Below are 23,640 nucleotides of genomic sequence, written 5' to 3' on the forward strand. Positions count from 1 at the left end.
CTGGGGCAGGGGTGGGGACAAGGCTGTGCAGGTGACGGGAAATGGCTGGGTTCTGGGAGGGAGGTATGAGCCCTCAACCATACCTGCCCTCAACCAACAAGATCTGTGTGCCCATAATGCACCTGCCCCAGAGTGGGAGTAGGGAAGGTGCCTCCAGCCCTTGGGTGTCATCTGAGGCCCCTGGCATCAGCTCACTCCCACCCCCTGGCCCAACCCCGCTGCCTTAACCTCCAACCAGACTGTGAGTGGAATTTTTGGGACTCAGTACACAGTGGATTCTCAAAGGTCAAGACCAAGAATTTATGATTAGAAATTTGGGGGAAAGCGGGGATGGCGTGGTAGTTCTAAGAAAGGGGCTTTCCCCAGCTGCTCCGCCATCCCCCACTCCCCTCCTTGACTCAGCTGGCAGGGAGGGAGCCCCTTCTGTGCAAAGCACTGCCCCAGGTTCCAGCCTCGGCTTTTTGCCTTTGCTGTGGCCAGGCTGGGCGGGCAGGATGGAGGGGCCCCGGTGGATCTGGATTCCAGGGCCCTCACTCCCAGGACAGCAAAGGCAGCCAGCCAGAGAGGGACAAGGAGAGCAGGGCCCTGGGGTCCTGCAGATCCCCAGGCTTCCCCTGACCAGCGCACCTTAGGCAAGCACCCGACCTCGAGGGGCTCAGTGCGTATCTCCCAGGACTACTCAGAGATTAAAGCAGATGGCACCTGCAGGGTGCCTGGGGTCCAGGAAGCACTAAACAAATCAAAGCTGCTATGATGGAGAAGAGACCCCGGACTGCGAGTGGGGAAAATGGAGGACAGAGATGCCACATGAGGAACCCCAAAAAAGTGGAGAGGGAGCAGCCACCATGGGGACAGCAGAGACCAGAGGGGGTGTGAGGAGAGTCCCCTAGGGGTCTTGTGGGGAGGAATGACGAGGAAGTCCTGTGGGCAGCTTGGGAGTGGCCACTCTGAGGGTTAAACCCAGGGACACACTGAGGGGTCCGTGAGGCCAGGTGTGGGCTGGCGCCACCTTCAAGCTGAAAAAAAGGTGTTTGTTGGCAAGTGCGAATAATGCTTTTCAGTGCAGTGTTGGGTGTCTATTTATGGCACCCCAGTGGGCTCATTAGCAGTTGTGAGAAATAGTCTGATCAGGGCACCTGGGGCTTCTCAGGAAACAGAGGCCCAGTTCTACACCTGAGAGTGGTGGCAGATGGCTCTGCTGCCGACCTCACCTGGAAAATGGGGATTTGGAAGAGCCCATGGCTTGTATTGCATGGTGCTTATATATGCTTATCTATCTACCTATCTATATGAGTAAAGCTTTTAATTTAAAAAAAAATGTTTTAATAGAGATGGAGTCTTGCCATGTTGCCCAGGCTGGTCTTGAACTCCTGGGCTCAGGCAATCCTCCTGCCTTAGACTGCTACAGTGCTGAGATTATAGGCATGAACCACTGCACCCAGCCTGCATGGTGCTTTTAGAGTAAGTTCTCTCCAGGCATTTGGATGGGTCTGCCTCTTAACCTCACAGTCCTGTGAAGCAGTCAGAGCCAACAGGATCAACACCAGAAGAAAGGAGAAAACGAAGGCTCAGAGAGGCAGAGCAACTGGCCAGAGATGGCAAGACAAAAGAGGAGCTGAGCCAGGGTTCCCCATCGCCCCTTCCCACCCCACAAGTTAGAGTCTCTCTCCTTAAGAGAGGACCAGCGTCTGCACTGAGGAGGAGGAGGCAGAGAGAGGACATAGAAGGGGCATTGGACCAGGAGTCCACTTTCAGCCTGGCCCACAGCGTGTCCTCAAAGAAGTCACTTCCTCACTGTTGAGGACCTCAGTAGTGACCGCACCTTCGAATCAGCCGAGGAGCTCTTTATTTTTATTTATTTGAGTCACCCAGGCAGGAGTGCAGTGGTGCAATCATAGCTCACTGTAGCCTCGAACTCCCAGGCTCAAGCAATCCTCTCACCTCAGCCTTCCAAGTACCTGGGACCACAGGCATGTGTCACTGTGCTCGTCTAATTTTTTTGTGGTGGTTTTTTTCATAGAGATAGGGTCTTGATATGCTGCCCAGGCTGATCTCGAACTCCTGGGCTCAAGTGATCCTCCTGCCTCAGCCCCCCAAAGCACTGGGGTTACAGGCATAAGCCACCGTGCCCTTCCCTGAGGAGCTTTTTAAACCTTCCAGCACGCACATGCTACCCGAGACCCCTAAAATCCCATAGGTGGTACCCAGCTCGGGCCAGGCTTCTGCGCTGGCTCTAGGCAGGCAGCTTAGAGACCACTGGGCCAGCCATCAGGCCTCAGGTCCCTCCCGCTCTGTGCTTATGTCTAATATTTTGCTTATGTTCTTGGGTGTCTTCACGCCAAACACGGGGCCTCTGGGATGAAAAAGAATAGCCATTCTTCCTCCCTCCAAGGGTGCCTCACACAAAGCGATACAAGGTATGCTGAGGAGCAGGCCAGCCCTGGGAGAACCCAGGCTCCTGCTTCCAATTCCAGGCCCGTTCCTGGAGCACACTCACTGTGCCACCCTCGCCAACCCAAAGACTGTCCTGCCCCTTCCCCTCCCAAATCCCTCTCGCTTGCCCTCCCTGCCCTACACCCACTGGCCCAGACCATCCCAACCCGAAAAACTGCAGCGCCTCCTGAGGGTCTCCCTCCTCCCACTATCTTCCACACGGCTGCGGCCACCCGGATCCTTCCACAACGCAATTCTGACACAGTCTCTCTCTCTTTGAAACTGAATATACAGTTTGATCTCATTTCGGGGAAAAAGAAAGTGAGTAGGTGAAAAGGATTTATACCAAAATGGTAACAGTCATTTCCTCTGCTGGGTAGGAATACAGAGAATTCTGACATCTTTCTGCTTTTCTCTAACTTTCCCCAAAATTTCTGCAATGAACATATATTACTTTGTAATAAAGGGAAAAAACATAATCATAATCATAATAAATATAAATAATAAGCCAGGCGCGGTGGCTCACACCTGTAATCCCAGCACTTTGGGAGGCCAAGGTGGGTGGATCACGAGGTCAGGAGATCAAGCATCCTGGCTAACACGGTAAAACCCCGTCTCTACTAAAAATACAAAAATAGCCGGGGGTGGTGGCGGGCGCCTGTCCCAGCTACTCGGGAGGCTGAGGCAGGAGAATGGCGTGAACCCGGTAGGCAGAGCTTGTAGTGAGCCAAGGTCGCGCCACTGCACTCCAGCCTGGGCGACAGAGTGAGACTCCGTCTCAAAAAAATAAATAAATAAATAATAAAAATAAAATAAATTTTAAAAATAATAAAAAATACAATAAGTATTATATTTTGAAAGCCTTTCACAGGTTCCCAGTCACCTACAGAAGAAATTCCATCTTCTCTTGATCTCTCCCTGGCTACCCCAGCTCCAGGTCCTTCCTGCAAGTTTCCACCATGGCCAAACCTCGGCACAGCCTTCTCCATCCAGAATGCAAGTTCACATCAGCCCCAGAATTTCTACTCATCTCCCAAAACCCAGCTCAGCCATCATCTTCCCAAGCCCCACTCCTTATCCTTCGGGCCAGCTGTGCCTCACAGACGTCTACCATTGCTCCAGTGACACCAGGCAATGTCGCCTCTGCCTCACTGCACCCTAGTTAGATAGCCAGTTCCTTGAGAGCAGAGACCATGTAAATTCCTTCTCTCTATGCCCAACATCTAGTACCTAGTAATACACACTCCTAACAATAGCTGACATCTTTATAGCAATTACCATGTGGCAAGCATTATGCTAAACACTTTACATTCATTGGCTTGTTTCCTCTTCACAACAGCTCTAAGAAACATTACTATTATTTTCCCCATGTCTCAGATGATAAAATTGAGGCTCAGAGAGGTTAAGTGACTTAGGCAGGGTCACACAGCAATTGCACAGGAGAAGAGTGCTGCACCCAGAACTGTGATTCCAGAATCCGTGCCCCTAACCAGCACTCCATAAATGTTAGCTGATGAAAAAAGTCCTAGGCCAGGGGTGGGTCCCAGGAGGCCCAATCCCAGCCCACAGGTGGTTTCTCCTACCACACCAACTCTACTTCAAGTCCTAAGCAGGGAGTTTTGCAGCCAGGAGAGGAGGGTCTAGTGGTGGAAGGGGAAGACACCTGGGGGCCCCCGTTCTCCAGGCATTTTTCAGAAACCCCTTCACACGACCCCTGGTTCGGCTGGTTTGGAGCTAACCCATCTTCAGCTTTGATCTCTGCAGCTCAGCTCAGTTGCCATGGAGACGGTGCCCACTGAGCCAAGCTGGGGGAGACAGCAGTGAGTGCGCAGGCCTAGTCGGGCTTAGGGGGCACATGCTGGGTGTTTCCAAGTGCTGTTTACTTCCTGTCATTTTAATTAGCACCCAAATCACCCGCTCACTTCACAGCTTGAATTAACCCAATCTCTCCCAGCTTCTCCATCTGGTGTGAAGCTTGGGACCCAGCAGCGAATCAGCAAAGAAGAGCAGCCCTCCAGACCCTGGCTTATGGGGTCAAGATCCACCTGCTTCTTTGCAGCACAGTTTGACAGGGAGACCTCACCCCCTACACCCCTCACCACCAAGGACTCGGGGGCCTGGGCTGCTGCTTGGCCTTGCCACTGACTGCCAGCAAGTGAGTCGCTTCCCTTGCTGGACTGGCTTCCTTGGCTGTAAAATAAGGATGACGCCCTTGCCTTCCCCCCTGAGATGCAGAAGAACCTAGGCAATCATGTCTGCAAGGGCACTTTGTGAACTGAAGCTCCGTACTTTCAAAAGACACAAGACAGGACGCCTGAACCCCGGGTTCTCTGGCACACACCCGGGGAGCCTAGGGGCAGGGCTGGGCAGAGGCTCTGTAGGGTCTCAGTGTTACAAGGGGCCTCAATATGGACGTCTGACATTGTCTCCACTTGAGGACACACAGCCAGAGGCACAGCGACAGGACAGAAAGAAGACAGTCATCATAAGAATGAATATACCACAACTTCCCTAACCCTGTTACGGCATTTCTTCATTTTTTAATAGATCAAGAATCTCTAAAAATGGAAGTGGGCCAGGCCTGGCTCAGCCTCTGAGAGGCCCTGTACCTGCCATTATTTTGGCCTCATTCCTCAGGCAACGGAGCCTGTGATGGAGGCCAGTCCACCGAAGAAGGCCCAGGACTGGAAAGAAGCTTGCCTCTGTGGCCTCCTCCTGCCCTCCCTGGAAATAGCCACAGGGCACAGAGAGAGGGAACCAGAAAAGAGCAAGGTGGGGCCCAGTGGGGACACCTGGGATCCTCCTCCGCTAAGGATTAACACCCCATCACACACCTGGGAGAGGGCATCTGGAGAGGCAGTGTCCCTGCGAGGGGGTGCGGGTGGCTGGGAAGAGGGTTAGGGGGGCAGAGGGTCCAGTCATTAAATACTTGTGCCTCTCTTGGAGAGGGCGGCAGAGGCTGTATTAGGCCTGGATAAACAGAAGGAGACAGGCACCTAGAAGACTCTGGCCTCCCACCTCCTCTGCCCTCAGAGGAATTTCCTTGGAGGGCAAAAATGTGCTTATCATCACTCCCTGCGTGCCAGGAGCCGGGCTGGGCCTGGGCTCAGGTATGCCTGCGCCAACACCCACCTGATGCCCGGGGCCTGACCTCCCTGCTGGTCCAGTGGCATCTTGGTGGCTGCCCTAGTCCTTGGTCCCTGCTCCAGGCGGTGGCCCCAATAGTCCATAAAGGGCAGAGAACAGTGGGAGGTGTGAGGGGCCGGGGCTGTGTTCTGAGCTGCCTCAGGACCCTGGCTTCCCTTCTGGAATATGGGGGTGGGGGTCAGAATTCAAGCCCAGGGAGGCCTGAGGGAGACTCCAGGGCTGGAGCTGAGCCACAGGCTGTGGTGCAGGGTAAGAGCCCTGGGCCACAAGAGGAGTGGGGTTGCGGGTGCCTGCCCTTTCTCTGGCCCCGTTTCTTCACCTGTGAAATGTGGGGCTCAGTGCTTCTGAGTCTCCAGGATTCTGCTCCCCCAGTTCTTCCAAACTGAGAACTTGGAGATGAGCAGAATAGGAGCCCGAACGATTTCAGACCCTTCACGTCCTCTGCCCTGTGCCAGGGGACAAGGGGTCAGGGAAGGGGCGAGCTGTTTGCATCCAGGCAGAGGTAAGACACTAGCCGGGCCTGGCTTGTCCTTCTATACAGGGCAGGCTTGACCGACTGGCAGGTGTTGGGGAAGAGAGCAGGAGGGGGCTGGACGTTCCACCCTACAGAATCTGTTCTCTACCCGAGGGAGCCCTGTCCCACCATCCACATGTCTGATAGATGGCTGGCCCACTCTGTGGGCATAATAAGGTGTGGGAGTGGGGAAGAGGCTCAGAGCACCCTCTCCACAGGATAAAGTAGGAGACTGGCTGGAGCCAGAGACAGGCACGGAGGGCTGAAGGACAGGGAGACCCGGGGACAGTCGTCCTTCATTTTATCATTCACTCCTTTATCCCACAAATGAATCATTGAAATTCAGGGAGCTGAGCTTGTTGCTGTGTTTGTACCAACCTTTTGGGGTTCCGGAAGAGGAAGAGATCTCCCCAAATCACCAGCACAGTCAGACCAGCACCCCAGCCCCTCTTTACTTGAACCCACAGCACTGCTACTTGGAGAGGAGAGGGAGGGGTGCAGAGAACGGGCTGGATGAGATCCTGTCTGGCTCTAACATGCCACAGTGCACAGGTTTACATTGAGCAGCTACTGTGTGCCAAACACCCCATGCAATGCTCTGGGGATGGGGTAGTAAGGTACACAAGGCCGACTGTTCCCAGATCCTCTCTTCAGGGGATCACGATGGGAGGAATGTGACAAACACACATTACAAATACCAGCAGAAGGACTCAAGATACAGCCCGCAGTGTAAGTGATGCTATGAGGCAGCATCCAACCTGTGCCGAATGAGTTATGGCCAATAAATGCTGCAGGAACCCCAAGGAAGGAGCCACACCTGCAACTGGATGCTGGCCAAGCCCTTGGGCAGTCAGAGGCTGGCACACTTCAAGAGCCACAGCTGGGCCAGGTCTGCATACCCAGGCTGGGCACAGTGGTATCTAAACTGTGTATCCAGGCATAGGCCTGAGCATACATTTTTCCCATCCACAAATCTTAGAAGACCCACATTGCTCCTGCAAGGAGACAAGCAGAGACGGGGTTGTGGACTGCATGTTTATGTCCCCCCAAACCCATATGCTGAAATTCTGACCTCCAATGGGAGTCGATGAGGAGGCGGGGCCTTGGGGGAGGGATTCAGTTTAGATAAGCCATCAGGGTAGGGCCCTCATGATGAGATTGGGGTCTGTGTAAGAGGCTAGAGGCTGGCACGGTGGCTCATGTCTGTAATCCTAACACTTTGGGAGGCAGAGGGGGGTGGATTGCTTGAGTCCAGGAGTTCAAGTCCAGCAAGGGCAACATGGTGAAACCCCCAGTCTACAAAAAATACAAAAATTAGCCAGGCGTGGTGGTGTGTGCCTGTGATCCCAGCTACTTGGCAGGCTGAGGTGGGAGGATCGCTTGAGTCCAGGAGGTGGAGGTTGCAGTGAGCCAGGATTGCATCACTGCACTCCAACCTGGGTGACAGAGTGAGACCCTGTCTCAAAAAAAAAAGAAAAAAAAAAAAAAGAGGCTACATAAAGCTCATGCTCTCTCTCTCAGCCATGTGAGGCTATAATGAGAAAAGTGTAAGCCAGGAAGAGGGCCCTCATCAAACATCAAGTCTGCCAGCATCCTGATCTTAGACTTCCTGGCCTCCAGAACTGTGAGGATAAAATAAATCTCTGTTGTTTAAGCCACCCCATCTCTGGTATCTTGTTACAGCAGCCCACGCTAGGAGAGATGATACGTGGGTCCTCAGCCTGGTGCTTGCCCCACGATGCCATTAGGCCCCATTTCTCAGGTTTCTTGGTCTCCAGCTAATATACACCCACCCCTAATCTGGTCACAGGTGCTTTCTCTGGAGAAAAAAGAGAATCTCTTCCTTAAACCCAAAAACCTGCTGCCCAGCCTGTGGCGGTGGTGTGGTAGGATAAGCAGGGTATACCTGTGGGTGGCCAGGCCATTGCCAGGCTCCTCCTGGAGTCACAGCATACTAAAGCCTCTGCAGATGATTTGGTTTCACCTCCCCACTAAACCACCAGGAAAATCAAGGCCCAGAAAGGTGAAGTGGCTGGCCCCCAAGGTCACACAGCTAGTTCTGTCCCCTCACTGGGAAGATGAGCAGAGCGCTCTCTCTGGCCCTTGGGGCTTAGGGTCAGACAGAGCTCTTCTGTGCTCCAGGTAGCCTTCTGACCTCTTTGAGAAAGGGAGGGAAAGGTGCTGGCTTCCCATCCTCTCAGGCTGCTGCAAGACTGGAGTAGCATACGACAGCCTCTCCAGGCAGAGGGCTCTTCTTTCCCTCTCTTCCCAGGCTTGGAGTCTCGCTGGGTGTTCAAGAGCCCATCACTCTGCTGACACTGTTCCAGCTCCAGTTAGAAGCTGGGGTGGAGGGGAGGTCAGGGAAAGGCCCACCCTCCCATTCTCAAACCCCAAGTGTTGTTGTTGTTGTTATATGTTTTGTTTTGTTTTTAGTCACTTTATCTGGCAGAGGACCCAAACCCCAATTATGAAATCCATCCTGACCCACTTTTGGGTTCTTCTCACACACCCACACTTACCCACAGACATTGGCGCAGCGCATCCCCACACTCCCGCTGGTTTAGGTGTGTGGGGTGGGGAGCAGGGAGGGGTGGTCAGGAGGGAGCCCCTTTATGGCTACTTGCTACTTGCCTTCTTGGTGTTCCTAAACACACGATATTGTTAGCCAGCAGGTAATAATATCCCTGGACCAGACCCCAGGATCATGATGAAGTCCCTGGCATACAGGAAGGGCTCAGATCTGCAGTGAATGAGTGACAGTGAAGGTGCAATAACGTCTTTCTCACAGGTACAGGCATGGTGTGGGCCAGCCCCAGAAATGAGGACCCATCTGGTGGTTTTTCTGTGGGGGAGGAGCGTAGTACCTGCCCTGGAAGCCCTCCAGCCCCCTGACAAGGTGCCTTCACACATATGCGTCCCTTTCAGTTTCCTAGTCTGAAACCAAAGCTCAGAGGGGTTATGTGATATGCCTGGCATCCTGGAGCCAGTCAGTGGCAGAGCCTGAACTGGCACCCAGGCCAGAGCTGTCCCAGCACACTGCACCCCGGCCCCTCCTGGGTGGAGAGCTGCCTCTGGAGTGTTGCTATGCCTGGGTGGGGAGTAGGCTATAGGCAGGCTGCTGGAGACACTGGGGGCTTTGGCCCACCTTCCTAGGAGGTGACACGCCTACTCAGGGCATCCTTGAAGACTCAGAGGACACAAGCCAGAGTAGACTTTGCTCTTCAGGGTAGACCCTTCCTTCTCACTTTCGCTAAGGGTGAGGCCTAGAATTCCCTGAAAAGCAAAATTAAGTGAGATGAGTTGGATTCAAATCTCAGCTCTGCTACTTACTAGCTATTTGACCTTTGGGTAAGTTACTTCTCTGTGCCTCAGTTTCTACAACCATAAAATGGTAGGCTGTAAAGTAACAACAACTATCTCCCAGGTCCTTGAGAAGTACAAGAGACCACTCAAATTAAAGTGCTTTAATTTGATTTAATTTAATTTAATTTAATGGCAGATGTGAGTGCTCACTGCACCAGGGATTCAACTTATATGAACTGTGCGCCTCCTGGGTGCCAAGCACTGTGCAAGACACTCATAAATATAACGAAAACTTCATAGAAGTGGAGTACAAAGTACAGAAGAGCCAAGAAGAAAGAGAACAGTTCTTCGTAGCCAAGCTCTGTGGAGCCTGCCCTGAAGAATGCTGTGTAATGGACCTGTCTCGTCCAAGTGTCCATCCCTCTAGGCCCTAGATGCTTTGTTCCAAAGACCTGCATTAAATTCCACCCAGTTGTGCAGGGAGTGAATTGGGAGGTAGGAGCATCGGGGAGCAGGACTTGGAAAAGCCCAGGACTGCCCAGGGCAGGGCACAGCTAGATCTGTGGGCCAGGGAGCCAGGCAGCCAGGCAGAGTCCACAACCTCCCCCCTCTTCTGCCAGAATCCCCTCCTCCCTGGCAGCCGGGCACCCAGCATTAGAAGAGATCTACCCAGGCACAGGCTGTAAGAGCCCTGAGCCCACTGGAGGGGAGGATTACTCAACTGGTAAATCCTGCCTTCCCTATAATCCTGGTGCTCAGAGAAAGATGCTAAGCTGCGCTCCCTCTCAACCAGCTCTGGCCAATTCCAAAGTGGAGCAACTCCCCAAATTTTCTTGCTCTTCTTCATTCTCCTGACCCTTTCAACATGATTCCCTCAAGTTCCCCCTTCAGTTCTGTCCACACCACTTAATGAGGCATTTCCCTCCCAATCCTGTTCCCCAAGAGTATCCCACTCCTCCTGCTTGCCTCCACCCTACTAGGGCAAATGGGAGGCCCTGCACCATTTTGGGGTTGTGAACAAGGTCCCAGTTCAACCTTGCAACCCCTTAAGGGATTCAAACGAAATTCCCATCTCTCCTTTGAGGAACCAAGGAGCATATTTTCCAAAGAGCTGGCCTAATGGAAATATAAAACCCATTGCTACTGGGCCCAGTTAGAGTGCCTTCAGCCCTTAGGCAGGAAATAGGGCTTCTTCTGGCAGAAGAGGGATATGTTGGTAGTGCTGGTGGGGACCCTGTGTACTGTCTGGGCACTGCACAACTTCAGGGGGCGCCATTTCTATTGTGGCACCCCTAGAGTTATGCAATGCAGTGGCTCTGAGCTATCAGCCTCCTTCCTGCCTTTCTGCAGAGGCTGTCAACAGATCCCCAGGGCCAGGCCCTCTTGCCCAGCCTTCTTTGTCCTACTTCTCTCCCTGACCCTGTCCTCCTGCAGCCAGGACTACCTTAAATGGGGTTTTAGAGGACATCTGCCCTACAAAAGCCTGAGGCTACCAAAATCAACACACGCCTAAAGCTTTCCCATGAATCTTATATGTGCAAGTCCTGAAGACTTTCAAATCTAGTGCCTTTCTTCTGATGAGCATGAGAGGAAGGGGGAAGTGGTTGGCACCAATACAGGGAGACAGGTGGGCAGCCCAGTGCCATGGGGTCAAGCAGTAAGTCATTTATTCTCACCCACCGAGCTGGCTATTGGAAGCAGGTGGAAGAAGGGAGGTGGGGAGGAATCTTTTATTTTAAACCTTTCCTGTTCTGATTAAGCATTTCTTTTCCCTCTGACCTTCACTGGTCCCATTTTGGCAGATCAAACAGCCAGCGAGTCGGAGGGAGGCCTAGGCCAGTGACACATGGATTCCGGGTGGGCCGGCCTGCTGCCGCCCCCTCGCTGCTGTGGCCGGGCTGCTGCCCAGGAGGCGGCAGGAGACTGCGGCTCATCTGCGCCGGGCCTGCAGGTGCCTCGGGAAGGCCTCGAGGGGCTCCAGGCTCCTGCGGCTGGACAGGTCGCGTATGGGGCGAAGGCGGAGATCAGCAGCCCATCGGGGGCCCGGCCACTCAGCCTGGAGACCTGGCTGCCGGTGGTTCCTGCTGTCCTCTGTGAATTACAACCTGCCAGTTTGACTTTGGGGAGAAACAGTCACTTGTCTGACGGTAACAAAAAGATCCAAATCTCTGCCTCTTCCCATCACTTGGCTGGATAGCCTATGAAGCATGTGTGTTTTAAACAAATTTCCAAGGAACTTGTGGATGCACTCAGTTTACGAGAAAACGGGAGAGGTCACGGTGTGGCCTGCGTTGTACTGGGTGGGTCGGACGAGGGAATCTGGGGAAGGAGGAGTAAGGACCGGGGGCCTAGAAGAGGTTTTCTGGGGTCAGGGCGGCGGTGAGCACCAGGTCGCCAGGAGTAGCCGGCGTCGCCTCTGGCGCATCCGGGCCCATCCCCCACAGCACCCCCAACGATCTCGGGGTCCAGCCACACCCTCTGCCCGCCCTGCCTCACCCCTGCTTCCCCAACCCCCAACCTGGCCCGGCCGGGAGGAAGGAGCCGGCCCCGCCGGGCCGCCGCCTGCGACTTCCCCTCTGATCCACAGGTGCCGGTAAACAAAAGTGCCGCAGCCGCCCCCCCGCCCCCACCCCGCGGAGTTCGGCCCAAGGTTACGTCGGGGTTCGGGCGGCGCCCGCCGGGGGCCCCAGACCCAGCTTCTGGGCTCTCCCCGGCTTCTCAAGCCCACCGGGCCAGGAGCCTTCCTCCGGCTCCGAGCTGCTCCGCTTGCTCCAGGCTGGGTTCCCCGCTGAAAGGTTGGTACGGGAAAACCAGCTTGGGTCCTCGCGCGCCCTTCTGCACGGGGACCCCAGCCCACCCCCACCCCCGTAAGGACATGCCTTCCATCATCTCGCCTAGGAAGGCTGCTGGGACCCCAGACCCAGAGCCCCGGCCACACTCCCGTCCCATGCTGTCCCCCTCCCGCAAAGCCCACGGTGGGAACAGAGGGCACCGCACGAGCCGATGCCACCCTCACTGCCGGCCCCACCCAGACCTGCCGGTGCTGCAGTGCCCCGTATGTGCAGCCTGCAGCATCCCAGCGGCTGGGGCAGGCCCGGGGGCGGCTCACACAACGCAGCTGGGGAGCGGGTCGGGGTCCAGCCGCAGCCAGAATCTGGGTCCCCCCAGTCCTGCACCCCTTCCCACTCCCGGCCCGCAGGGGAGACCCCGGAGCGCGCGCCCCCGGAGCGTCGGGCGGGTGTGGGGCTAGGGGTCCCGGGGCTTGGGGGGTCCCAGGGCCGCCGGCCGGGGCCGCAGGGACAGGGGAGGGGCGCCGGGCTGTGACCCCCAGTACTGTTTACTCTCCGTGTAATTAGCCGGCCGGGCTGCGGAGCCTCGGGCTGCGACGTGCGGCGGCCTCTCCCGCAGACCCCGGAGCTCAATCCCCGAACCCGCAACCCCGGGTCTCTGCCTTGGCGGCCCTGCGAACTCACGTCTCGGAAGCGGTTCCAGTGCTTGATCTTGCCGCTGTACTGCGAGATGGACGACAGCCATTGCTCGTCCTCCATGAAATTGCCGGGGGTCTCGCCCTCCTTGAGCCCCTTGGCGTCGCCTTCGGCCAGGGCTGCCGCGGCCAGGAGCAGCAGCGGCAGCACCAGCCGCCCGCAGCCCGGGGCGCGCATCGTGGTCCGGGTTCGACCTGGGGGTCTTGACTTCTGCAGTATTTTAATGTCCTTCCTCCCACCCCGCTGCTGGCGAAGCGCACGCGGCTATCCTCAGCTCTCCTCCCTCGGTCTGCCTCCGGTGACTGGCGGAGAGTGGGTCGCGCCTGAAATGTGACCTGGTTAGGAGATGCACTTGTCTGAAAAAGCCCAGCACTGGACGCGGAGAGGGAGAGAGAATCAGAGAGGCTGCGCCAGCAGGGGCTGTAACTGTAGCATCAGCATCACGTTTGACATCATCATACCTGGTTTAAAAAAAAAAAAAGGAGTGGGTAGATTTCAAAGCGAAGCGCTCTCTGGATGAGAGCGCCAAACGCCAGCCAGCCGCAGCGGGGCCCAGCCCCGCCTGGCACACAGGGAGTTGCAGACCAAGAAATCAGAATCCCGAAATGTCCCTGAGCTCCCTCCAAGGATGGAGAGCAAGAAGGGCCCCAGGATCTCCCCGGGGAAGATGGGATGGGGGAGAGGGCGCAAAACTCTCCGGTTACAAAGCCAGCCAGGCTCAGGTGTCGGAAAGGGAATTTGGCCAGACACTGTTTTTCTCCCCTTGCCTCCCACCCAGAGAGGCCTGCGCCACAGCCCTGACAGCTGGCTTCCTGCGAGTTATGGCTCTACCGTAATGGGTGGCTTCGTTAAGACAAAAGCCGTATAACAACTGGCTGCTCAGAACCATTGCTCCCCAGCGGCACCGCGTTGCGCAAGGCAAGGCCTGAGCACTGAGTGGCTGGTGAAACAGAGGCAGATGTCCTCCTCCCCAGGCAGCTGTTTAGGGGCTGTCACCCTTTTTGTTAGCTCTTCCCAGGACAACCCTAAAAGGCAAATGTCTGACCATTTCATCTGCCTTGGAGGCTGCAAATTTGGAAAAGGCATATTTGCTTATGGTTTTTTGACTTCAAGTTAGTTTGAATAAGCCACTGGGGAAGCCGGGGAGTGGGGGGCTGGGGTGGGGTGCTGGTTTTGAGGTGTTTTGGGTTTTGTTGAAACTGTGACCCTCCTTATTGGCTGTAGATTTAAATGTTGACATACCAGCGGGGAAGGCTGGAGGCTGGCCACAGTCCCAAGATCACAGCAGAAATGGGGAGAGGTTTACATTACAAATACATTAAAGAGGAAACATCATCTGATGGGACAAAACCTAGTGAACTTTTGGGACCCAAGCCTTAGATTGTGTTTTTACAAAAAGACTTAGCTGCTGTGATCTAAAAATAAAATAAAATAAAATATTAAAAGGCAACGAAAAACATGATCTTAATCAGTAGGAAAAAACATAGCTTACGAGGTTCCTTGTCACCCTCAATCTGGCCTGTCTGGGAACTCTGAATGCCTCAGTGGCTCAGGCTGGAGTCTCGTTGGGAAAACAGAAAACAATAGCTCCCTTTCCGTGTTTTCTTATTTCCTTTGCTGTTGGATTTAGTGGTGGTGCTGCAGTGAGGCCCTGGCCATTGACGTCTTCATCTCACAGTAATAAAGCATTCTTCCTGGGTGTGTCCTGGCGCTGTACAGTGGGAGAGCACGGCTTGCTGTCGTGGAGACTAGGGGACAGAATCCCACTTACTGGCTGGATTCTTGAGCAATTACCTATTTTCTATCTAAAATTAATGGTAATACCACCATTAAAATTGCTGTAAAGTACAAGCAAAATTACATACTAAGTGTCTGGGCATAATGGGCATTTTTTAAAAAGTTAGTCTTCCCCCTGGTTGGGAAGAGAAGGCTACGGTGTCCCATAGTTCTGAAGATTTATCAAAATTTGCCATCTTTTCCACATCTCAATCCTACAATCCTGGTTTTTTTTTGTTGTTTTTTTTTTTTTTTAGCAAAGCTAGCTATTTATCTCTAAGGCACTTAGGAAATAGGTACCAGATCCCACAGCTCTCCCATTCCTGTGCTATCTTAGGGGCTTCCAGAGTTACCCAAGTTGCTGAATAAAGAGTTTGGAAAGGTGCTGTCAAGATGCCCATCAATATGACAATAGCTGTCTCCAGACTCTGAGGGTCAAAATGGCTCCCACAGTCCCAGGTAGCTTCTCCAGTGGGACTTGCCTTCTGTAGCATCTTCAAGCTGGGTCAATACTAGTCCTGTGTCGAAAGCTAATCAACAACATTCCAGTCCCATTAGTGAAGCCAATAGTAATGCTATTTAGGAAGAAGAACCCAAATTTCCAGATGACATGTAAAACTTGTAGGAAATGGCCAATAGTTTTAGTTTACAAAGAAGAAAACAAAGGCCAGGTGTGCTGACTCACACCTGTAATCCCAGCACTTTAGGAGGCCAAGAGGCAGGAGGATGGCTTGAGCCTAGGAGTTCTAGACCAGTGTGGGCAACATAGCGAGACCCTATCTCTACACAAAATTTAAAAAATGAGCCAGGTTGCACATGCCTGTGGTCCCAGCTACTCAGAGGCTGAGGCGAGAGGATTGCTTGAGCCTGGGAGTTAAGGCTGCACTGGGACGGGCTAGCATCGTGCCACTGCACTCCAGCTGGAGAAACAGAGTGAGACTATTTCTCAAAAGAAAACAGAAAAGAAGAAAAAGAAAAGTTTTCCAATTTTTTTTTTTTTTTTTTTTTTGAGACGGAGTTTCACTCTGTCGCCCAGGCTGGAGTGCAGTGGTGCAATCTCGGCTCATTGCAACCTCCGCCTCCCAAGTTTAAGCGATTCTCCTGCCTCAGCCTCCCGAGTACCTGGCATTACAGGTGACCGCCCCCATGCTCAGCTAATTTTTGTATTTTTAGTAGAAATGGGGTTTCACCATGTTGGCCAAGCTGGTCTTGAACTCCTAGCTTCAGGTGATCCTCCCTCCTCAGCCTCCCAAAGTGCTGGGATTACAAGCATGAGCCACTGCACCCGGCTTGGTTTTCCTAATGTTTGAAAGAATTACTGGCAGGTTAGCCTTTTCAAGACAATGGTCCCAAACATGAGGAGCTGCTAGGTGTATGTATTAAGTGGTATATATATTTTACACATTTTTCTGTTTGCACTTAATATTTAGCAATTCTAAAATGGAGAAGAGAAACCTTAGTTTCCTAATAAGAAACCCAAATTGAATACATCCAGTTTCGCTCTTGTTGCCCAGGCTGGAGTGCAATGGCACGATCTCAGCTCACTGCAACCTCTGCCTCCCAGGTTCAAAAGCAAATCTCCTGCCTCAGCCTCCCAAGTAGCTGGGATTACAGGCACGCGCCACCACACCCGGCTAATTTTGTATTTTTAGTAGACATGGGGTTTCTCCATGTTGGTCTGGCTGGTCTCAAACTGATCTCATGTGATCCATCCGCCTCGGCCTCTCAAAGTGCTGGAATTACCAGCATGAGCCACCGTGCCTGGCCTGAATATATCTTAAAACCCATTTAATTCCATTTTTAGATGACCCCACAAGCACAAAAAGATAAACACACAAAGATCCAAAATTGTTCATAATAGCCCATCCTGCAAACCAATTCAATGTCCATTAGCCAGGAACGACCTAATTAAAGGATAAAACATACCTATAACAGACTATTGTGCAGATATTAAAAATAATGATGTAGATCTTTATCTATTAAAGACCAGTGTGATCCACTATGTATTGCTGGGTGAGAAAAGCTCGTTATATAAGATCATATATAATAGGATCCCATTTGGAAGTATAGTACAGTATAGCAATTCTCAAACTTTCTGGTGTCAGGAGCCCTTAACACTAAAAAAGTATTGAGGACCCCAAAGAACTTTTGTTTATGTGAGTTATATATATAGTGATATTTACTGTATTTGAAAATCAAATTAAGAATTAAAATTTTTTATTTTAAAATAATAAATGTACCCATTTCATATTAACAGAATATTTTATGAAAAACAACCATCTCTACCCCTCCCCCAAATTAGTAAGAGAGTGGCACTGTTTTACAGTTTTACAAATCTCTTTAGTGTCTGGCCAGAAGACAGAGTCTCGCAAAAGCTTCTGCATTATAGCAAGTGTTATCTGTTGCTGGGGCTGCAGTAACAAAGTACCACAGACTGGGTGGCTTCAACAACAGACAATTATTTTCTCACAGTTCTGGAGGCTCAGAGTTCAAGATCAAACTGTTGGTGGGTGTGGTTTCTCCTGAGCCCTTTCTTCTTGGCCTGCAGGACGGCCGCCTTCTTGCTGTGTCCTCGTTTCCTCTGTGCACACGCTAGTCTGGTGTCTCTGTATGTCCAAATACCCTCTTCTTATGAAGACACCAGACAGATTGCATTAGGGCCAACCCTAACAGCCTCACTTTAACCTAATCACCCCACTAAAAGCCCAATTCCCAAATAAACAGTCACATTCTGAGTTACTGGGAGTTAGAGCTTCAACATGTAGATTTTGGGTGGTCATGACTCAGCAGCAGGTATAAATGAAAATAGCTAGTAAGAGCACAGTAGAAGCACTGGCAGCAAACTGAGCTAATCTCTGAAAACACATGTATTTATACCCTAAATCTATCAATTTACAATCTTCTAGAAAACAAAAGTACACACGCACACATTCTACTAATCATCAGACTGATGTCACCATGTCACAGAGCCTCTGGAAAACTCCACTGAACACTCGTGAGAGAATGAGTTAAAAAGGCACATAGCACCTTAGTATTCTTATGAAAACAGTTTGGACCTCCTCATAGATATCCCCTAAAAGGTTCCTGGGGACTCCTAGAAGTCCCAAGTCCACACTTTGAGAGCTGCTGGTACAATCTATATGACTTAAGGCAATTTTCTTTTCCTTTTTTTTTTGAGACAGTGTTTCACTCACTGTCACCCAGGCTGGAGTGCAGTGATGTAATCATGGCTCACTACAGCCTTGCCCTCCTGGGCTCAATTGATCCCACTTCAGCCTCTGAAGTAGCTGGGACTACAGTCACATGCCACTATGCCTGGCTAATTTTCTTTTGTACTTTTATTTTGGTAGAGACAGTGTCTCACCATGTTGCCCAGCCTGGTCTTGAACTCCTGGGCTTAAGCAATCCTCTTGCCTCCCAAAGTGCTAGGATTACAGGTGTGAGCCACTGCCCCCAACTTTAAGGAAAATTTCTTAACCTTGTTAAGCCTCAGTTTGTAAAATGGGGACAATATTACCTACTTAAGTGGGCTATTGTAAAGACTGAATTAATGCACAAAAAAATAACAAATGTGAACACTCTACTAATGTTAGCTATTATTTGTGAAAATTTTCTTAACTTCTCATATTTTATATATGTCTAAATGTATAGGGAGTAGTTACCTCTGGAAGCTAAAATTTATTTTCATTTATTATTAATTTTTTTTTGTAGAGACGGGGTCTTGCTAGTTTGCCGATGCTGGTCTTGGACTCCTGGCCTCAAGCGAACCTCTGGTTTCAGCCTCCAATTTAAATTGAAGTATAACACACACTGACAAAAGCACAAAGCATAAACTTGATTATTTTTCATAAAGTAAACTTGTCTTCGTTTAAAAGGACATTTTACAAAAAAAAAAAAAAGCTATTAATAAAAACCATAACGGCAGCCACCTTCCTCACTTCTAGCAGCAAGAGCTTGAACATTCATGCTCCCTATGGTATCAAGATGGAAGCTGACAGGTGTTCCATTGACTCAACTCAATACACCTCTAGTGCCACTGGGTTCCCTTGAGCTCCAGGACAGTGAGCTCCAGCACAGCACAAGGGCAAACAGGAACCAAATCTGAATTATTACGATGCGGGATTCTACTCAATGCCCAGTTTTGGAAACTCTAGAGCTTGCTTTAAAAATAATCATTATAAGAAACATTTACAATGTGTCTAAAATAAAAATTACTCTCCATAACAAAGTTCCATGTATAACATCACAGATTCTGTGAAGTAGCAAGTGAGAGATTTTTTTCCCTCTTCCTCTTAGAGGAATTGAGGGTGAAGTCAGTGCCTCAAAAGCTGGCTGGAGCAGTATTAGATACAATGAACTATTTCAGTGTAGAATGAATTACAAAACGGTAATATGAAGGAAGGTTTGATTGTAAGCACAGCAGCAGCAAATCCTCCAACATTTACTCCATTATCATTTGGTGAGAGGGGAACCCTAACTCTAACCCTTTTACTGTTGTTGCTCTCCACCATTTTGCTTTTTCATAAAAGTTCTACATCAAAACTGTTACTCCCTCTTGCACAACAGCACTGAAAACTGTATTTCCTTAGAGCTACACTGTCCCCAAAATTGGAATACAGACTTCATGAAAGAACATTTTATCTCTGCCTACCACAGCATGCGAAAAAAAAGGAATTTTTTAAAATTTAAATTTTAAAAATTTTCCAATTCTACCAATACCTTCCAACTTACAAAACTCTAGAGAACACAGAAATACACAAACACACATTCCATTAACCACCAGAGTGATGATGCTGTCACAATATAGAGCCTCTGGAAAACTCCACTGTATAACTGGTGAGAGAAAGAGAGAGAAAAAGGCAAACAACTTGAGAAGAATTACTTAACAAGACATAGGGAAGAGTAATCACTAAATCCTCAATAACACAATTTCCAATTCTATTTAGAATTTGGTATTTGGGCCCAGTGTGGTAGCTCACAGCAGTAATCCTAACACTTTGGGAGGCCAAGGCAGGCAGATATCTTGAGCCCAGGAGTTCGAGATCAGCCTGGGCAACACAGTGAGACCCCATCTCTACAAAAATTTTTTTTAAAAAAGTAGCCAGGCATGGTGGTGAACGCCTGTAGTCCCAGCTGCTCGGTAGGCTGAGGTGGGAGGATAGCTTGAGCCCAAGAGGTCAAGGCTGCAGTGAGCCGTGATTGCGCCACTGCACTCCAGACTGGGTGACAGAGTGAGACCCTGTCTCAAAAAAAAAAAAAAAAAAAAAAAGAATTTTGGTATTCAATAAAGCTAAATTTTCCAAAGACAAAAAACTTTAAAAAAAAAGTTTCCTATAAACGTTAAGTCATAAGTCAGACGCTCAAAAGAAGTGACATTTACTTCCTGGCTGAGGTTGCCCAATGGCTTGTCAGAAAGAAACCAACGAGAGAGAGGCACATCAAGATGAGATGAGGCATTAACTCCACAGTCAGCTTCAGAATTCAGCACTGCCCCTGGAGCACTCATTCCCAAGCGCCATCTAAGAACAATCTGAGGTGAGGTAAAATCTCAATTTGTATAGAAAATGAATATCCGTAGAAAGAGGAGGCCTTCTGGGAAAAAAATCAACCTTGCGGCCGGGCGCGGTGGCTCATGCCTGCAATCCCAGCACTTTGGGAGGCCGAGATGGGCGGATCATGAGGTCAGGAGATCGAGACCATCCTGACTAACCAGGTGAAACCCCGTCTCTACTAAAAATAAAAAAAAAAAAAAATTAGCCAGGTGCGGTGGCGGGCGCTTGTAGTCCCAGCTACTCGGGAGGCTGAGGCAGGAGAATGGTGTGAACCCGGGAGGCGGAGCTTGCAGTGAGCAGAGATCATGCCACCGCACTCCAGCCTGGGCGACAGAGCGAGACTCTGTCTCAAAAAAAAAAAAAAAAAAAAAAAAATCAACCTTGCAGGTACTAATATGTAAGTCCTCTATGAATGATCCAGCTATGCTGGTAAATGAGGGCAACATTGTATCCCCACATAGGAAGGGGTCAAATTCAAACTATGTGAACTATTTGATCATACTAACAGAAACACCATTAAACATTTTATTCACAAGTGATTTGTGCAGTCCCAATAATAAATCTCAGGGTTAGACACAGTCCTCACAATGTAGCAACTTAACACAGAGTTCAGAAGCACACTTAGAGAATATAAAGAGAGAAACAATCAAGGCAAGAATAAGGAAGGAGAAGAAGGAGAGGACATGGAGGGAGGAAGAATGTGAGGAGGCAGGGGTGGGAGGCTGGGGCTCCCCAGCACTCCCGCCTCCCTCTGCTGGTCCGTGGTGAGGGAGGAGTGAGGGCCTCCTGTGGCTGACATTCTTTCAGGGAACTCTGCACAGTCCTGCTGATATCATCAGTTTCTTTTGCTGCTGCCTTGAAAAGTAAACAAAAAAGGGCTACGACACTGCAACTCCATCAGGGGCATGGGAAGATGAGGGTGGGGATGGGGTGAAGGAACAGGAAGGAATCCAACAAATATTAAGAGGACAAACTTTGGTAGGAAAATGACAGACCAAGCAAAGTAAAAGGCAAAAAACTTTAATAGTTACTTTGCTAAAGATAAAACTCTGGGTGATAAAGGAATTAAAGGCAGAGTCTCAAAGAGATATTTGCACACCCGTGTCTGTATTAGCACTACTCCCAATAGTCAAGAGAAAGCAAGCCAAGTGTTCACTGATGGAGGAACAGAGTGTGGTATACACAGGTAATGGAACATTCCATTATATGTATAATACAGGAAGGAAATCCTGTCACCTGACACAACATGGATGAACCTTGAGGACATTATGCTAAGTGAAATAAACCAGTCACAAAACACAAGTCACTGTATGATTCCACTTACATGAGATAGTGAGAATAGTCAAAACTAGAGAGACAGAAAGCAGAATGGTGGCTGTGGGGGCTGGGAGGAGTGGGAATTACTGTTTAATGGGTACAGTTTCTGTTTTACAAGCTGAGAAGCCTATGGAGATGGACGGCGGTGACGGCCACACAGCATTATGAATGTATTAACAGTTAACGTTACTGAACTGTGCACTTAAAAATGGTGAAGACAGGGCCGGGCGCGGTGGCTCACGCTTGTAATCCCAGCACTTTGGGAGGCCGAGGCGGGCGGATCACGAGGTCAGGAGATCGAGACCACGATGAAATCCCGTCTCTACTAAAAATACAAAAAAATTAGCCTGGCGTGGTGGCGGGCGCCTGTAGTCCCAGCTATTCGGAGAGGCTGAGGCAAGAGAATGGCGTGAACCCGGGAGGCGGAGCTTGCAGTGAGCCGAGATTGCGCCACTGCACTCCAGCCTGGGTGACAGAGCGAGACTCCGTCTCAAAAAAAAAAAAAAAAAAAAATGGTGAAGGCAGTATGTTTTATGAGTATTTTACGACAATTTAAAAATTAAAAGAAAAAAAACCAGAACACACTAAGGGTTATAGGCACAAATTCTCCTTATGCCCACCACCATCTCAGCTGGTAGTTTGATGGCTATAGACACCATTAGAGGCAATGGTGAATCTATGGGAAAGTCACCATCCAAATGTCCACATCCCTGCTTGGCAATTAAAACGAAGACACTTTTCTTCAGCACCTGGTGAAGATGTTTAGTTTCTAGTGCTTTCCAAGATCCACCTCAGGAGAAGTCAATTTGTCCACAAGAAGCGTAGTTTCCAAAGCTGTCTACAGTGAACCTCTGAGAGATGTGAATTGAATTCAGCTTTAGAGAGCCAAAGTAGAAGTTCTCAAACAACTGAAAAGGAAGAATAAAAACCCAGAATGAATATTTAAAGTATAGATGAAAATATTAAACATCAGATTCTCTTGTAAAAAGACCAAGCCACAACAATCCCAACAAACCTCTCATGCTTTTTCTTTTCAGTGTTTACTCTGAATAATGATCCAGGAGAGGAGGGATGGGGGTGGAAGTGAGAAAAGAACAGCCAGCTCTTCTCTCTGATTAATTCTAAAGTCTCCCCTGACAAATGCACCAGAGAAAGAGGTTCTGAAAAGTCAAATCCAAAATTCATCTACTGACCAGATATGACCAAGAACTTGCAGCAAACGCCCCGTGGCCACACCCTGATTCACAGAGTCTGACCAGGCTGCTTCTGACTTCCAGTGACTGACCATGCAGGGATCTCTGCTTTGTTGCACCAGGGTTAAATGTGACATAACAGATGTCTAATCAATGCCATTTGTTAGGAGCACTGACTAAAATAAATAGAAGATAAGGCTCCTGACTCACAAGTGATTCAGACAAACCACTGAGGGACACAGAGCATGCACACACACACAGAACAACCCAAGGGACACTTCTACTTGCCAACAGAACAAGTACAAGTGATTACATATCAAATACCTTTATTAGACTTGGATTCAAGCCAGCAACCTAAAATAAATACCTTTTACTATGATCCTGTACTTTATAAAAGCTTTCAAGTGTGTCAGGGTGAGGGATGAACCATACATACTCCAAGAGGGACCGGACTTTGTGATTACCACATTTATAAGGCAGGACCCAAAATGACATCAGAATTCATCCCAGGAAAACGCAGCCATACTGCCTGAATAAGAAGCGGCAAAGAGTAAAGAGCGTACCTTCCTCTGTTAGGATGTAAGAATTGCTCTTTCTTAAAATGTCAGTACAATCCCAAGAAAGCCTTGGTTGTTTTTTAGAGATAGGGTCTCTCGCTTTGTTGCCCAGGCTGGAGTGCCTTGGATTGCAGTAGTGCCATCATGGCCTCAACTCCTAAACTCGGGCAATCCTCCCATCTCAGCCTCCCAAAGCACAGAGATTACAGGCATTAGCCACCATACCTGGCCCCAAGAAAGGCTTGTGACACATGTCCCCAACGATGCTTGAGGGGACCTTTGCACATGGACAAGTGACTGTCTTTTCACTTATTTTTATACAACCTCCACACACATGGACCTTGGCCACCAATGCTTTTCCTC

General features: G+C 50.1%; 2 protein-coding genes across 6 annotated transcripts in view; both read right to left on the reverse strand.

Annotated features, from left to right (window-relative positions):
- The window catches only part of SPOCK2 (SPARC (osteonectin), cwcv and kazal like domains proteoglycan 2), a 29,893-nt gene extending 16,098 nt beyond the window's left edge, over positions 1-13,795 (reverse strand). Inside the window, exons 1-2 of one of the 2 annotated variants that reach the window (XM_030797864.1) lie at positions 13,714-13,795; positions 12,871-13,343 (exon numbers count right to left, since the gene is read on the reverse strand). In XM_030797864.1, coding sequence (XP_030653724.1) covers positions 12,871-13,059 — 189 coding nt within the window. In that variant the 5' untranslated portion in view covers positions 13,060-13,343; positions 13,714-13,795. The other variant, XM_030797866.1, reaches the window with a different exon arrangement.
- An 8,245-nt stretch (positions 13,796-22,040) lies between these two features.
- ASCC1 (activating signal cointegrator 1 complex subunit 1) overlaps positions 22,041-23,640 on the reverse strand; it is a 126,066-nt gene continuing 124,466 nt past the window's right edge. For 3 of the 4 annotated variants that reach the window (XM_003271218.3, XM_030797667.1, XM_030797669.1), the window contains exon 10: positions 22,041-22,435. In XM_003271218.3, coding sequence (XP_003271266.1) covers positions 22,319-22,435 — 117 coding nt within the window. In that variant the 3' untranslated portion in view covers positions 22,041-22,318. The remainder of the gene's footprint in view (positions 22,436-23,640) is intronic. The other variant, XR_004026665.1, reaches the window with a different exon arrangement.

Source organism: Nomascus leucogenys, chromosome 18, assembly GCF_006542625.1.
Source record: "Nomascus leucogenys isolate Asia chromosome 18, Asia_NLE_v1, whole genome shotgun sequence".
Classification (NCBI taxonomy): Eukaryota; Metazoa; Chordata; class Mammalia; order Primates; family Hylobatidae; genus Nomascus; species Nomascus leucogenys.